Here is a 14959-nt window from a genome sequence, read left to right on the forward strand (position 1 = left end):
TTTATACTGAATGCAGGAATTGTAGTATTTTTGAATTGTAATATGCTATTACTTTATTCCAGGAGTACTTTGATTAATCTAAGATGGCAAAAGGTAACTAATAGTTTCTTCTTTCCGAAATTATTATACTTTGAAATGAAGAACCTCCAAAAATTGAAAGACGTCACACCCATACTAATGATGTGGACGGGCGCGTAATCTCTCAACATATTTTACTTGTATAGACGGGTCATTCGAATATCTGTGACATTGACTTTTTCTTTCGATGCGTGAATAACATATATAGTTACAGTCTATTCCAAAATGTCCTGTTGCTCTAAAAGATCAACATTTCCTCTTCCCTTGCTGCAATCTTCCTCTCTCTTTCTGGAGAAGGAGGATACGGAGAATATGTCTGTTAAAAAAGACCGCGTCGGTCCTAATAGAGACGATCGGACCTCAAACCTTGCGACAGGGACTCGCCTTCAGGGACTGTAGCATGCTTGTACGCAGCTACAGTACGGGTTCAGCGATTTGGGTACCCGAGCTTTGGGGAAGCTAGCAAGTCCTCACAGATATGAGAGTTAACCCTTTGCACTCGAGAGGTGATTCTCAGTCACCATTACGTTTTACGGAGCAAATCTACAATACCCAAAGTTTTTAGGTTCAATTTCTTCGGAGCTCGACGTATCAATAAAATGATTTTCGGCGAGGTAAAGGTGACCTTATTCCAAAATCTCGATAGCTTAGAACTCATAGCAATAGAATGTCAAGAAACATCTCGAGTCGCTGGTAGATACCAGAAAAAAGGCCTCGAGTGCAAAGGGTTAAGAGATACTCCAAACAAGTTGTTGGCACCTTTTATAATTGTTCGTTCAACATGAGGACTTAGTTTTTTCCTTGGATCGCCTCGAGAAGTTTTTTACAATATTGTGAATCTTCCAAGTCTAGAGGCATTCCTCGAATGTTGACACTTATGCTAAAATTACACTTTCCTCCTCAGCGCTAAGAGAAATGTACCACGAGCCATTTTTTAATGTGTCATATAATGTTTCTTTACTTTAAACCTAACAAAATTCGTTTATTTATATTTGCGCTATAGTTATAGAACAATTGAAAAACACTATTTCGATTGTCTCGTGTCGTATATAAAACCAGCTTTGAAAAGATTAATATTAAACGCATTATTTATCATATCCTGTCAGCTGATATGATTGAACTTTTTTCATTTCCACTGAAAAGACTGAAAAATTTCAAAATATAAATGATGCTATAATATAAGTTATACTCCATAGTGTATGTATGAATACCATGTATGAATACCATGGCATGAAAGGAAAAATATAGCGTTACACACATTTGAATGACAACCAACGGAAACATTTGTGTCATTCATGACTGAATGGTATAGAGGACAACGTGGTCATATCGTTAACCTTCGTTTTTCGATTGCGCTTGTAGAAACTGGCAAGACTCTTTACGAGGCAAATATATGCAGGGTTCAATTTAAAAATTCGTAATAGTTAAATATTCAAGATACCTTAACGAATAAAAAGTGACCTTATCCAAAACGAATCATAGACTTAGGTTTCGATTTTGTAACAAAATTTACAAGCTCCGTTAAATTCCTATAGAATCGTAATTAAAACTAATTTCAAACGCACTAAATACTTGATACATATTTATTTTTAAGTTCCACAGTTAATTTCAAAATAAATAGTTAAAATAATAATATTCTCAGTTTCCGAAGTGAAGATAACTCTGTAAACCAATTTCCATAAATAAATGGCAGGTGGTACATTTTAATTGAGAACAAGTACAAAAACAAATTTTAACCACGAAAATGAAGTTCAAAAGTTTCTTTGTGGTAAATAGTAACAATTACAGGAATAAGAGTGTTTGAAAAAAAACTAAGAGCACATTCACAACTGTAAACTACTTTTTGTATTATTTTCTTTTATATTTTACACAAACGAAATCAGACAGAATCAATATTACAAATTGACAAATTAACAAATCTATATTACAAATAACTGAATGGACAAATTTTGAAAGAATTTCTAAGAAATTAAAAAAATAGAGCAGAAACGGAACTTGGTCATATAATGTCTATCGATCACATATAATCTTATTCCTCAAGTAAATAAACTATAGAATCTCGTAAATAAATGAAAGGGTAAGCAATCCTCGATGGTTAATTCCCACGACACTTTCAACCTCTCATTCAAATTTCAAATTAACGTATTCCTCGAAACATGTCCATACGACGTACGTGAATTAAAATTAAGCACTCCGTATAATTAATTAATTCTATCGACCGAATCACTCGTTCAACGATCTCCAAAGATGAACAGATTTGGAGATATCGGTGGGTCAACGAACTGACAATGAGATCAACCATGGGGCATTCGGCTCGATAAAGTGTTCTAACACACTCGAGATTTCGTCCCTGAATCCAAATCGATTCAGGAAGCTTCCAAGTCCCGGAGAACTGCAAACATTCGCCAAGGAATTAAATTAATCGTGGCTGAAACGATTTTATACCGTGACAGAAAATTCGGATATTTGGACAGAGACGTCTCTACTACTACGAAAAGGTTTTGGTGCAACAAGAGAACTGTCTGCAATCCGTTTGAATCGCAATCAAGACGAGAAGCACTTGGGGCGAACTAAACAAACGAAACTGCGATGAGAATAAATGTAATAAAAGGTTTACTCGCCCAGTTCCAATATTCGGCTTTAACTGCTCGTTGATGTGTAGCATATGTTTAACCCTTTCAGTACCAATCGAGGGAACTGCGAAGAATATCGAACCAAGTTGATATAATTTAGCAAAATTTCAGGAAAAAAGTGCAAACATAGAAGTCTGTGTGAAGCTGACAGCTCACTTCGTATGTTAAAAGTAAGAATAATATTTACGGAATTTAAAAAGGAATATATAACGAAATAAAAAAATGAATGAATTGACGCCAAATATATTGCAGTATGTGATGAAAATCGTACTAATAAAGATTATTTGATATCATTAGGAAAATGAAGAAGTTAATTATTCCTTATAAATAGTACACTTGGATATAGAACACGTAGTGTATAGTCGGTGTATTTACAATTACTTGTAACAAAATTACCAATGTCATAACACAAAAGTAAACCATTGCCACCAAACTAATTATTGCCATAACTTAATCTCGATATCGCAGAATACAACAAAGTTAAACATAAGATTTCTGAAGAGAAATCAGTTCTACATTCCGAATTCGTTAAACTTTACAAAACAGAAGACATATTCGAATTTACTTATTTGACTAATATATTATTATCGATTATTATCAAAACATTTATTATGATTTGGAATAAAACTCATTACTTTCAAGATCAAAGTTGAATGTACAAACGTTTATTTTTATTTTAATAAACGCTTTGTATGTTAAACATCCAATCCCTATAGAATAATCGTACATGCAATTGAAAGCAATATTTTCTTTCAAAATCTGCGTTTTCAAAACTGTAGGAATTTTTATATTCGAATCGACGTCAAACGTTTGCTTGTTAAACGAAAGACTGTTCGTCATACGCAATAACTAGAGTCCAGAACACGAGATTGAGATATCCAGTTTCACAACTAAGAATAGTCAGTTACCAGTTTCTAACCAATCAAATTCATTACAACGCTTTGAACGTAGAGAGACAAACCAAACTGTTCGTTTCAACACTCAAAATCTGAGGAATGGCACTTGGAACGTGCTGTCCAGTTTGTTTCAGGTACATCGTCAGTTACTTCGAACGCTCATGAATCTCGCTCTAAAGTTTAGTTAAGCGTAAATTGCTTTACTCTTCGAACCCACCGCTCATACAATCTCAGATTACAACTTTCTAAACGCTTTAAAACTATGTAATCTTTGCGAGCTCGATTCACTTTTCAGCAAGCTATCTTCGACTGTGCAGGCTTCGCTCCAATTTGTACAGAAAGCATTCGTACTGAAATACTTTATGTCCAGCAATACATTAAAAAAAAAAAGAATTACTTATTCGAAAAAATAACCCATAAGTCTTTTAGTTTTGTCAGAATTCCTTGTATTCGATAAACGTTTCAAATCGTTTTCTGAAAGTGAAATTTTTCTGGTAGATTTTATTTTGTTACCCAAATATTTTACTCGTATTTATTATAGTTACAAAAATCATACACCCTATTTTTCATCAAAACTGCATTTTTTGCAATAACATAAATAAAAGAGAATATTAGATACTTTACATTAAAGTCTCACGATCCCAAAATTTCGCTACACGGCCGCATTTGGGGTCGCGATCCATAATTTAAGAAGCCCTAATTTAATTGAGGAGAAACATACAATTACTGAAAACGTAGTCAGAACTCTTAATTATTTAAGAGCTTCCACAAAGTGAGCCGTCAGTTTCACGCAGATCTTTAAACAAGTGGAATTTTGTTTCGTACTGCTTATTAGTATCTAATAAATATGTAATTTTTGTTTTCGTGTTCTCCTACTTGTAAATTATTGTCTGTACATTCTATATCACTATGTATTTTTACAAGACTAATAATATATTTTAAACATAGGTTGAAACCTTGCCTCTATGGCTACTGTTTTATTGAATACATTTATTATTATGATAATAAACATCATTTACTTGAAATTGATTATTTTTATATTAAAAATATTGTATTGAAATTTCTTACGTATGTAAGAAAAATGTCTCGAACTACACTCTAATCTACATACACATACACATTTTTCTTTCTCTGAGGTTCACAGAAATTAACTGAAAATGGCAAGCAATAGACATATATATTTGCCACACGTTGTATTTCAATTTAATGCGTACCTGGAGAATTTTTTTTTTTTTAACATATTTGGAAAACTGCATCACGATTATGTAACTTAATATTGACGGCAAATAAGTAATATAAGTAATATGACATCACCATCAATATCGACCAACTTCAATACAAGTAGTAATGTCGAGCAATAGGCAGACACGTTAACCAAGTTGTACTTAATCGCACTCCTGCAGGAAAAATCTTCATTTTTTCGAATAAATCATTCTTTCGTTAAAAAATCTACTTTGATGAAAAGGGAACCCCGCACCAAAAAATTCTATTGTAAACTTTCAATTCCTTTTTGTACAATAACCTAGCATCCTGTACACCGAACTTAATTAACGTTCCGTTATACCCAAATAACCATGTTATTCTCCGATCTATAATACCCAAAATGAAATTTAAACTTTCATTGGTTTTCGTTCATTCCAAAAAACCAACAAACATTGAATTTTTTGCTGTGGTAAAAACGGTGTTCTTTTGCATGCCAATAGCAATTATATATTGTTCTGTGGAACATCTTCCAGCATCAATTTTAATATGAAACAGTTTCTCTCATGACATGTGATTATAAAAACTGAACATTTTCAAACGCTTTTATAGTTACGATACCTAGTTTATATTGCAACGCGTACACTGTGTTCGGCGAGTATACTCGTCATCGTGTACTGTTTGCAACATATTTTAGGTACACACGTTTCAAAGAGATCACCCTATAGCTCGCTAATTCCACGGATAAATAAACGTGCAAAGTTTTAAGCTGTTGTTGTCAACAGTATGCGAGTATTCATCGAAAAGCGGCTCTTTTTAGCGTTTCAAGCCAGCAGTCTTCCCTTCAAGCCGCAAGAGAATTTGCACAAAACCTTTGACAATAATCCGTGTAATCGTGTCGAGCAATGGAAAAGCAAGAATAGATCGTCGGCGGAACTTACCGTCCTGAAAAGGGCCGTCGTGACAGAGCTCCATAACCACCTGATTGGTGCCCGCGTACAGCGAGTTGAAACGCTCCCTTTGGTTCTCATCCAAGCAGTCGAGCGTATACGCCTGGATGCACTTCATCCCAGCCTCGAAGTGTCTGCGAGAACAAGAAAGAATCGTTGATGCGGACTAGAAATTATAATGGTAATTAGGATCTGGAAACGCGCCGGAGTGCTGGCCACTGGCGAAACTTCGGGAATTAAAAGTAACGGAGGTAGTATTACAGCGAATTTTTAAACAAGTACTAGAGGCCTTGGAACGGGAATACAAATTGTTCACCGCGGCGAAGGGAACCGTTTCGAATGGTCGAGAGCTATTCCGTCATTTCTGCCGGAAAAATATATCTCGTGAACGAGCGTACTGCTGACTTCCTAGTTTGAACGACGACTAATTGCATCGACCAAGAACTCCTCAACTTTGCGCTAACGGGACAAATTGGAATCGCGTGAGCGAGTAGACGCCGATTTATGAACTGTTTTAGATTCGCTATTGTCTCTGTATTCTTTAAAAACAGGAATATCGAGCGTATTTCTTATATACGTTTAATTAAAATTACTTTTATCATTTTTACATACAATTTTATAGTTATAAATAAAAATGTGTGAAATGAAAACGTTAATATTAAGGCTAAAGTAAATTCAGTGAAAGAACCAAAGGTAATAGAGAACAGGAAAAAGAAAGAAGAATATTTGTAAAAAGGAAGTGTAAAGGGGAGCAAGGTGTAGAAATTCAGATGTAATATCAAGGCGAGCAATAAAGAATGTATACATACTATTTTATAAGTATAAATATAAGGGAATGTAAAAGATTTTCTAACGAGGACTTTACGATTTTGTTTTTTACCATATTAGGTGTCGAACTTATTTTGCTTCACTTGTAGCTTACGCTAAATGTACTTTTCTTTTTATAGACTTTCAATCATTGACATTATCAAATTATTGTATTGGCGTTTCAACCACCGAAAGAATTTCCAATAAATTTGAAACTAGGAATTTATACATAATTTAGTTGAAATATTAAATGTAAAACGATAGTATTACAAGAAATTGAATAGAATATGACTAGAAATATAAATGATTATTAACAAAATTAAATTAAGCATTTAAAGATCATGGTAAAAAGTAAGAAATTAGGGAATATACTAATATACTGTATAATGAGACATAATAAATATATGCATGATATGTACATACAAAACGCTAAAATTTAATATAAGATTAATTTTTAAAATCAACCTCTTGTCACAGTATTATTTTATCAAAGAAATGCACCAATATAAATTGTTAACAATTCGCAGATTTTAAAAGTAACTCATATTAAAGAAAGTAATTATAATATGTATATTATTGCAATAGTACTAATAAGAATTATAGCAACAATTAACTATATAAATGGTACAATTTCTCAAATATTAATAAATGCTTCATACTTGCCATATCATTAATAATTATTATAATTTAAGTATTGCTTTATCACATGTATATGTATATAGAAGAATGTAATCATAAATAATACAGTCATACTTTGTCGAATTACGCCGTCCGTTCCATTGCAAAATAATTTTAATTTAAATATATTCGTCAAAGCATTCTTATTTTTGTCTCATTTGCCTTTCCTGCGACAGAAAGTTTCTCTTCTTTTGACATATTTTTTAGCTGATAAGAATTTTTAATAACATTGCACAAATCAAATATATTTCAACATAAATTTAATGAGATAGGAAAAGGATTCTGAAAGGAACGGAGAATTATACAACAAGTTTCTTAATATGGAAAGCACTTCTCGTTCTTAATTAAGAGAAAATCCTGAGAAGAGAGAGCAAAGAAAGTTTTTAATACCGATAGAAATTATCGATCTTTTCATCAGAATAAAATATTATAAACCGATACCTTCTACTTACTGCGAACTTCAGATTACCTTCATAATTATTAACAATTAAATGAATATACTTAAATTGCATTCCTTTTCAAAGAAAATAGCAAAATAATTGAATACAAGAATGAAAAATTGTCAAGCTTTTACGATTAGAATTATCAGCCCATCAATTTGTCTAATTATTAACAATCATTTTGTTACAATTTTTGATAGCAATTATTAGAATAGAAAACTTAATATATTCATAAATTTATGTTAGGTATGTAATAGTATTTACCAACATTTTTAAAGAGGATTCTGGAACTTCGTCCAATTACAAAAATTACAAAATATATATTATAAATTTAATTGTAATCGTCTGTACTTTTATTCAAACCTGTATTCTGTATTTTATATTTAAAAAAAAAAAAAAAAAATTCTAAGGCCTCTTTTCAAACACCCTTTATAATAGGTAGATATGTGTCGGTACTGTTGGTAGATTTTGTCATAAGGGAGTATCAGGAAATAATTCGTCACATCCTATCTAAGAATGTAGTATTTCCGTGTCGTGACAATTCCATTATTACCAGTAACGTGAATGACGAATAAAAGAATTCTAATAACGGAAACCAGGACGTCATTCCTCGTTAGCGGAATAATTATCTTCCTGTTGCTTACTAGAGCAATCACGCCTGTTTTCCATTTTTATCTCCTTCGTACTCGTTGAATAAAAATTAGATTCTGAATTATAGAAGAAAATTACATTTCACTATAGGCATTTAAAAACTTACAAAATGAATAGAGAATGTAGTTTATTAGCATAAATCTTTCGATCTGGCATTAAGGTCCTCGTCAATATTATGTACAGTCAGATAGAAATCTAAATTAAGAATTCTTTGACCATTATATATTTAATTTCTCACTTTGTTAAATTTTCTAACCCTCTAAATATATTTTTATGGGGAAAAGAAATACTTGCAATTGTAAAAAAAACTGTTTTACACACCACTAGACATTAAAACATTTTGATTTTTTATTAGAAATGCACTGTAGAGCATAACTATAGCACCACGTATATTTTTAAGTATTTTAGATGTTTGAGTAGGATAGCAAAATGCTGAATTATATGAGCTGAAAGCATTTGATAAATAATGAGTATACTGCGGATTTTATACATTTATGATAGACACTAGTATAATAAACACAAACCAAAAAGTATGTGCACGTATGCAAAATGAAATAACAATATCATTATAATGATTGTAAAGTATATTTAACGTACATTATATTGTAAGAAGAGTCACCTGCCATAGCAAAGGTGCCGACAGCCGTTTGAACTATGCCGAAATGCGTTCGGCGTAGTCGATGCGGGAACGATTTGCGATACTTCCGGTCGAATTCGCCGCGAGACGGGTCACGTCTCGACGTTTACTCATATTTTTATGTTTTTATGTGTATGTGTCGCGTGGCAAATTCAGTGTTCGAAATAATAATATATGTTAAGTTTATGTACAATTTGTGTTGAATCCTACCTCCTCCTCTTCTCTATATTATTATAAGTACGTCATAAATGCACAAAATTCGCAATCTTGACAGGATTATAACACCACGTAAGTTGGATAAGTATATTTAATTAACAAGAATATGAATACATATATATATATATGTATATATCGAGCACATGTTAAAGGTAACAGCTCGTGATGCGGACTAACCTAAACGAACGTCGCGAGGACGGGCGTAGAGTAAGGAACAAAAGACGCGATAGTCTACGACGAACATCGCGGCGCTCAAATCAAACTGAACACATATGGATTGCTTTCTCACAAATCTAATAATGAGTTTTATCCTTATACATATATCTGTAGTTGCTTTTAATTTCATACAACTGATTTTATTTCATACCAATAAAACACCCCGAAACATTTACAAATATGGGTGGTGCTTTAATTATACTCAGCAATGTATGCCCCTCGATGTGCAAAAATTTCATATAAACCAAGTATTAATGGAGTAAATTACATGGCTTACTTAAATTACACATTTTGCAACGAGATGCCTCAGAGTACAAACTGTTAAATGAAAATGCACATGACTACAATTAAACATGCAAGACATTGACAGACGTATTTTGTTATTAAAGACCCTTTATACATAGAAAGATAGATGAAGCTACACCTACGTGAGATGAGCAGCAATTAGATGTCGCGTGTGACAGTTTACGATGTGAATAAAGCAGAGGGACATAATATGTATTATATAAATCACAAAATTTCGTGTGCGGCATTCGGGTGTTGCCTTTCAATTCGCCGCTATTGAATCATTGCGGTGCATTATTTCGCGTGTTGAATCTATGTAACCACTTTAAGGGCAGCTGCACGAGTAAGAAAAGGCGGTTCAAGTGTGCCCCCGTCGGCTTAAGCATTAAAATTTCAAATTTCAATTGCAATTCGCGCAGTGGGAAATCGCCCGAATTCGTCTTGCTTGTGTTGCCGTGAAATTACCAGCACACGCTCGTGGAAATTTAGGAACTAGCGAAAACCTCTCCCGACTTGATCCAAAGGAATTCTCCTTTGTTCTTGACAATGCTTCCTCGGAAAAAAATATATTGATTAATTTGTTCTTTAATAATATCTAGTCTAAGATAAATTACACCGTGGATCATAACTATAGCATTATACATATTTTAAAATGCCCTCGGGAGCTGTAGCTGTCTGATTGTAGCTACAGTACGGGTATAGCAATCTCGAGATACCTCGAGCTATAGGGAGCCAGTCGGATTACTAGGAGGCCTAACAGATCACTGGTATCCCTAACGAAGATGTTACAGAGTTGTGAAGAGAATAGTAATGTAAAGTAAGAATTAAGTAAATGTAAGAAACAAACAAATGTAAAGGGTCGCACAGATTATTCTGACGTGACGTGACGTGGGAACACGTCATGTCAGGCACCGTGGGCTGACGTCAGGCTACGTGGGCCCACGTCAGACACGAGAAATTGTCAGAAATAATGAATCCTTCAATAATTCTGAGTTTATGGCACTTCGGTTATTGAGGTCGAAACGGGTATTAGAGATTCTAAAAAGCATTCAACGCTAAAGACTCGAAATACGTTAAATCTCAAAAATAACCTTTTCTCGTCCGCAGGCCAAACGTACCAACAAAATTCCAATGTTATGTTCTTCCTTGCGACGGAACACTCGTTTTTTTTTTTGCAATGTCGAAGAGGTATCGCGGTAGGCGATGTTAACTACTTCAGACGTGTAGTTGTCCAGTTTGTCAACAACCAACCTAGCCGTGCGAGATTTAATAACGTTTAACGTTTAATAACGATATTAAACATTTTTTTACAGTACAAATAAAGATCGTGCATAACAATAATAATACTAATAATTTTTCTTATTAAAATTCCTTAAGATCAGATTTAATAATTTTATTTATTATTTCAATATGTTCAATCATTTCAAGTACAAGAAAAATTATGTTTTTGTATTTAATATGCTGCATTTTATATATAATCAAATGCATGAAAAGCTGACAAGAATGCAGTTTAAATAGAAATTATTTCATACTTTTCACTGCATTTTCTCATACTTTTATAACCAATTACATCTAGAGCTAGATGTAATTAATATTAGAGATAAATAATGAGCTTCGTGTTAATATATCTCAAACTGCTTTTCATGTCATACAATTGGTTTATTTCATACTAGCTGCGCAGTTTCACCTGCGTGGAATACTATTCTAATTCACGCAGGTGCTATAATTACTCCAGTGTTTATGTAAGTATGTAGTTAGGTACTTCGTAACAGCTAAACGCATTTAAGAAGAAGGGTACTATATTGTAATTTTATTAAATTTTAAATGAGCTCTAGATAATTGTCTTGTGAGAATTTATAAAAAGATTTCAACAAAATTGCAAACTACTCCAAACAATTCCACAGGAAGCCATTAATATAGTTAGGAATTATTTCAAACTATTTTAAACAAATTGAAAAGATGGATCCTGCATGACTGTCTCGTGAAACTTTACAGGAAGGTTTGAAATAAGTTAAAGATTATTCGATATTGATCCAAAAAGAACTAAGAAGGTGACTTCTACATGATTGTTTTATCACAGGAAGATTTGCAATAAATTACAATTCATTTCACAGAGATTTAAAGTGAAGAAGATTGATCTTATGTAGTTACCTAGTTACCCCATAAGTGAAACTGTTCTTCATGTAAAATGCAACTAATGAACACCATAACCTCGTTGATAGGCTACAAATGAAGCTAGAAACGAAGTCGACATGTGTCGTTAGCAAGTTCTTATTAACTTAGTGGATTAGCACTTCTCTTACGCTGGCTCATCAGATCTTCAAAGTCTCTCTCATCGTCGATAAATTAACCGACGCATTCACAAGAATTTTCCCACAAATGAGTAATTAACAGTTCTACCATCCTTCTCAGAAGATCTACCAATTTCAAGCATTCAACATACACCTACGTACTGCGAAATATCTTCAAAATTTAGCGCTGACTGCGACGGAAAATAGAATAGAAAGTTTGTGAATTGCACCGAAAACAATAAATACAATATTAGATGCTCAATTATTGGTATATAATACAGATTTACTCAAACGGATAAATATCTTACATACTAATCTCTCAAATTTTGTAAAACGTTTTGCTTTCCATTTATTCTAAACAATTGTCAGTATTAATTTATAGATCAACAAATTGTAATTTCAATAGCGATGACCTAACCTAAGGCTCTGAAATGTTTCAAACGTATTAGTTGTTTGACCGCAATATTTGAATTGTTTAAGCTGTATGAAATTCTCAAAGTTATAGCTTTACAATAATATTTCAACTGATCAATAACGTCCTAACGAACAACTTTAGGACATAAGTATGTTAGTACTTTTCTATAGAGTACAAAAAACTCCATCAATCCGTGTCGTCAAAAATATAGGTCTCCGTTTAAAAAAAAAGTGCAGTTGCGTTTTTCTGATGGACCATCCGAAACCATTTAACTTTCACTTATAACATTTTTTTTCTATTCCCAACCGTTTAGAAGGTACATCCTGTTCCAGTCCCTGTATATATATACACATTAAAAATAAGATATTGTTTATGGTAAGGAACAAGTCTTACTCATAAATTGTATGCATTTCCTAAAAATGTTTACTCGTCTAAAGGTTAAAAAGTAAACAACATATAAAAAGGCGTTCTAATAATTGTCCTAAATTTGAATCCAGATAAGATTATTGCCCACTTCTACTCTACGTTAACTTACTTCAAAGTTAACCTAACCCATCGATTCTTTCCACGTGTACGCCCTATACCTTGTACTTCCAATACAGTATCACGTTTACTATTTACTACATATCGATTCAAGAAGTTTCCTCTGTCAAGAATTGCACGCGGGCAGAAACGATCCCAATAAAACTCTATCCAACTTCCGAGTAGCCGCGCGACCCTAAGCTTTTCCTGGTACCGTTTATTTCCCGCCATTTCGGGAATTCTATTCGCCAGGCTCGTTTCCGCGAAAAGGAGCGGTGGAAATCGCGGCAAAATTTCCCAGTCACGGAAATTTATCGTTTCCCGAAACGACGCGAGCGACTCGGAAAATCACGCGCGATAGTTCGTTCCTACATTTTATGTACACGTGAACACGTTATCGTTCCGCCGCTTGATTTCACCGGATTCCCAAAATTCGTCGAACGCCATTCGAATACTTCTCGTATCGATGTCGGTCTCCTTTCGGCGCGAGGCATGACACCGATTTGTTCGAGCAAAAACGCTAGTTTTCAATAGGACGCCCTCTCGACTCTTCCAATACTGACAAACTCCTCTGTTATCCGCGACACTGATGGCTCTGTTCAATGGAATACTCAATTACTGTGATTGAAAATAAACGCAGTTTACGGTTCAGTCGTTTGTCTCAGAATTGCTACGTGGTTCTACTGGTGATGAAGTTACCTATCTGATCCTAAAAATAATTTAGCTAAAATGTGGGTCTTTCAAAAGGGGTTTTAGAACTTATTTCATTTACATCATATTCGACCTTTGGTCATATTGTGATTTTATTTTAAATGTTTCCACATAAATATGTATCAGTTTGTTGTTTTCAATTCGATACAAACTCTATATTATTCACAAATTTTGTAAATTAATCAACGGAGTAAAAATGTTAATAAAATACGAGTTGATAATATCAATAATTGGAAGTGTATGTACCGATACATTAAATGCAATGAGTAAAAACTAGACTTTTGTATTGTGACGGGGCAGAACTTTTCTGTCCGTCACGAAGGCACCCTAACCCCGGAGGGTCCTCGCTCCCTCCTCGCCGAACACACCGCGGAGGTGGTCCGCGACAGTATGGAGAGATGTGTGACCCGCGGCCCAATAGGGACCCCTCTTTGCGCCCCCTTGCGCTCGCGATCAGCGCCGCGTCCCCTCGCGAGCGCGGCAAGTCGCCGGTCGTGGTATCCTCCACCCAAGGACCCCGGTGTGGCCACCACCAAAGAGGACTTGCCACCCTCTACAGACGGTCAGCCCCTCGCCAGCTCGCCCCGCAGCTGCCACGGAAGACAGAACTGCAAGGAGAGCCATCGACGTCTGGAGATGCCATAGCGGTGGCACATCGTAAGGAGCCCCTTAAAGCTCCTGGGTGGGGAGAGCCACGAGCCGGCGACGACAAGAGCGCGAATTTTGGGAGATTAACGGTTGAAACGCGAATCGCGACGAACACGTGCGAACGAGCTCCCTAATTGAGGTGCAGAGATTAGTAGTCTTTCTTTCGGAGTGAGCCGTGTGTGGTGGAGCCGTACACCCCATTTGGAGGGATACACCTAGGGCTCCCAGAGGACGCAAGGATTTTGGAATCCCGAGGTCCACTCCAACCAGGTAGGGCCCACACGTTGGGTTTCGAAGGAAAGGGCCCCTTCGAAACGCGAGACCGTTAATTCACGGCGTTTCTTTTTTTTGGTTGTATTTTCTTCTAGGGCGGACTCCCTGTTTGCGAGGCCCCGTAGGATTAAGTAACACCAAATTTTCGGAATTGTATTGGGAATTCCGCGTCGCGTTTCCCTTCGGCGCGTAGTCGCCACACCCTTTTCCAATCCGGTGTGAATGTACCGCGGAATTCCCCTCTCCCCCTTTTTTTGGTTTTCGGCTAAATAAAGCCTCAATTACTTTCTTGGATCAGAGTTTCCCTTATTTTCTTTGTCTTCCTGACCTCCTCTGAGCCCGCTCTCCGTTTGAGCAGTCGGAAGGGCGAAGATAACGGACGCGTGCTTTTGCACTGGCGCCCAGATTCCTT

The 14959-nt window shown here is 35.1% G+C and overlaps 2 protein-coding genes across 4 annotated transcripts in view; one reads left to right on the top strand and one right to left on the bottom strand.

Moving 5' to 3' along the window:
- LOC128873829 (armadillo repeat-containing protein gudu) overlaps window positions 1–14959 on the top strand; it is a 166503-nt gene that overhangs the window by 33949 nt on the left and 117595 nt on the right. The window lies entirely within an intron of this gene.
- Window positions 1–14959, bottom strand: part of LOC128873831 (uncharacterized) — a 95341-nt gene that overhangs the window by 24744 nt on the left and 55638 nt on the right. Inside the window, exon 3 of the mRNA XM_054117723.1 lies at window positions 5749–5891. Coding sequence (XP_053973698.1) covers window positions 5749–5891 — 143 coding nt within the window. The remainder of the gene's footprint in view (window positions 1–5748; window positions 5892–14959) is intronic.

The sequence above is a fragment of the Hylaeus volcanicus genome, chromosome 3, assembly GCF_026283585.1.
Source record: "Hylaeus volcanicus isolate JK05 chromosome 3, UHH_iyHylVolc1.0_haploid, whole genome shotgun sequence".
NCBI classification, from domain to species: Eukaryota; Metazoa; Arthropoda; class Insecta; order Hymenoptera; family Colletidae; genus Hylaeus; species Hylaeus volcanicus.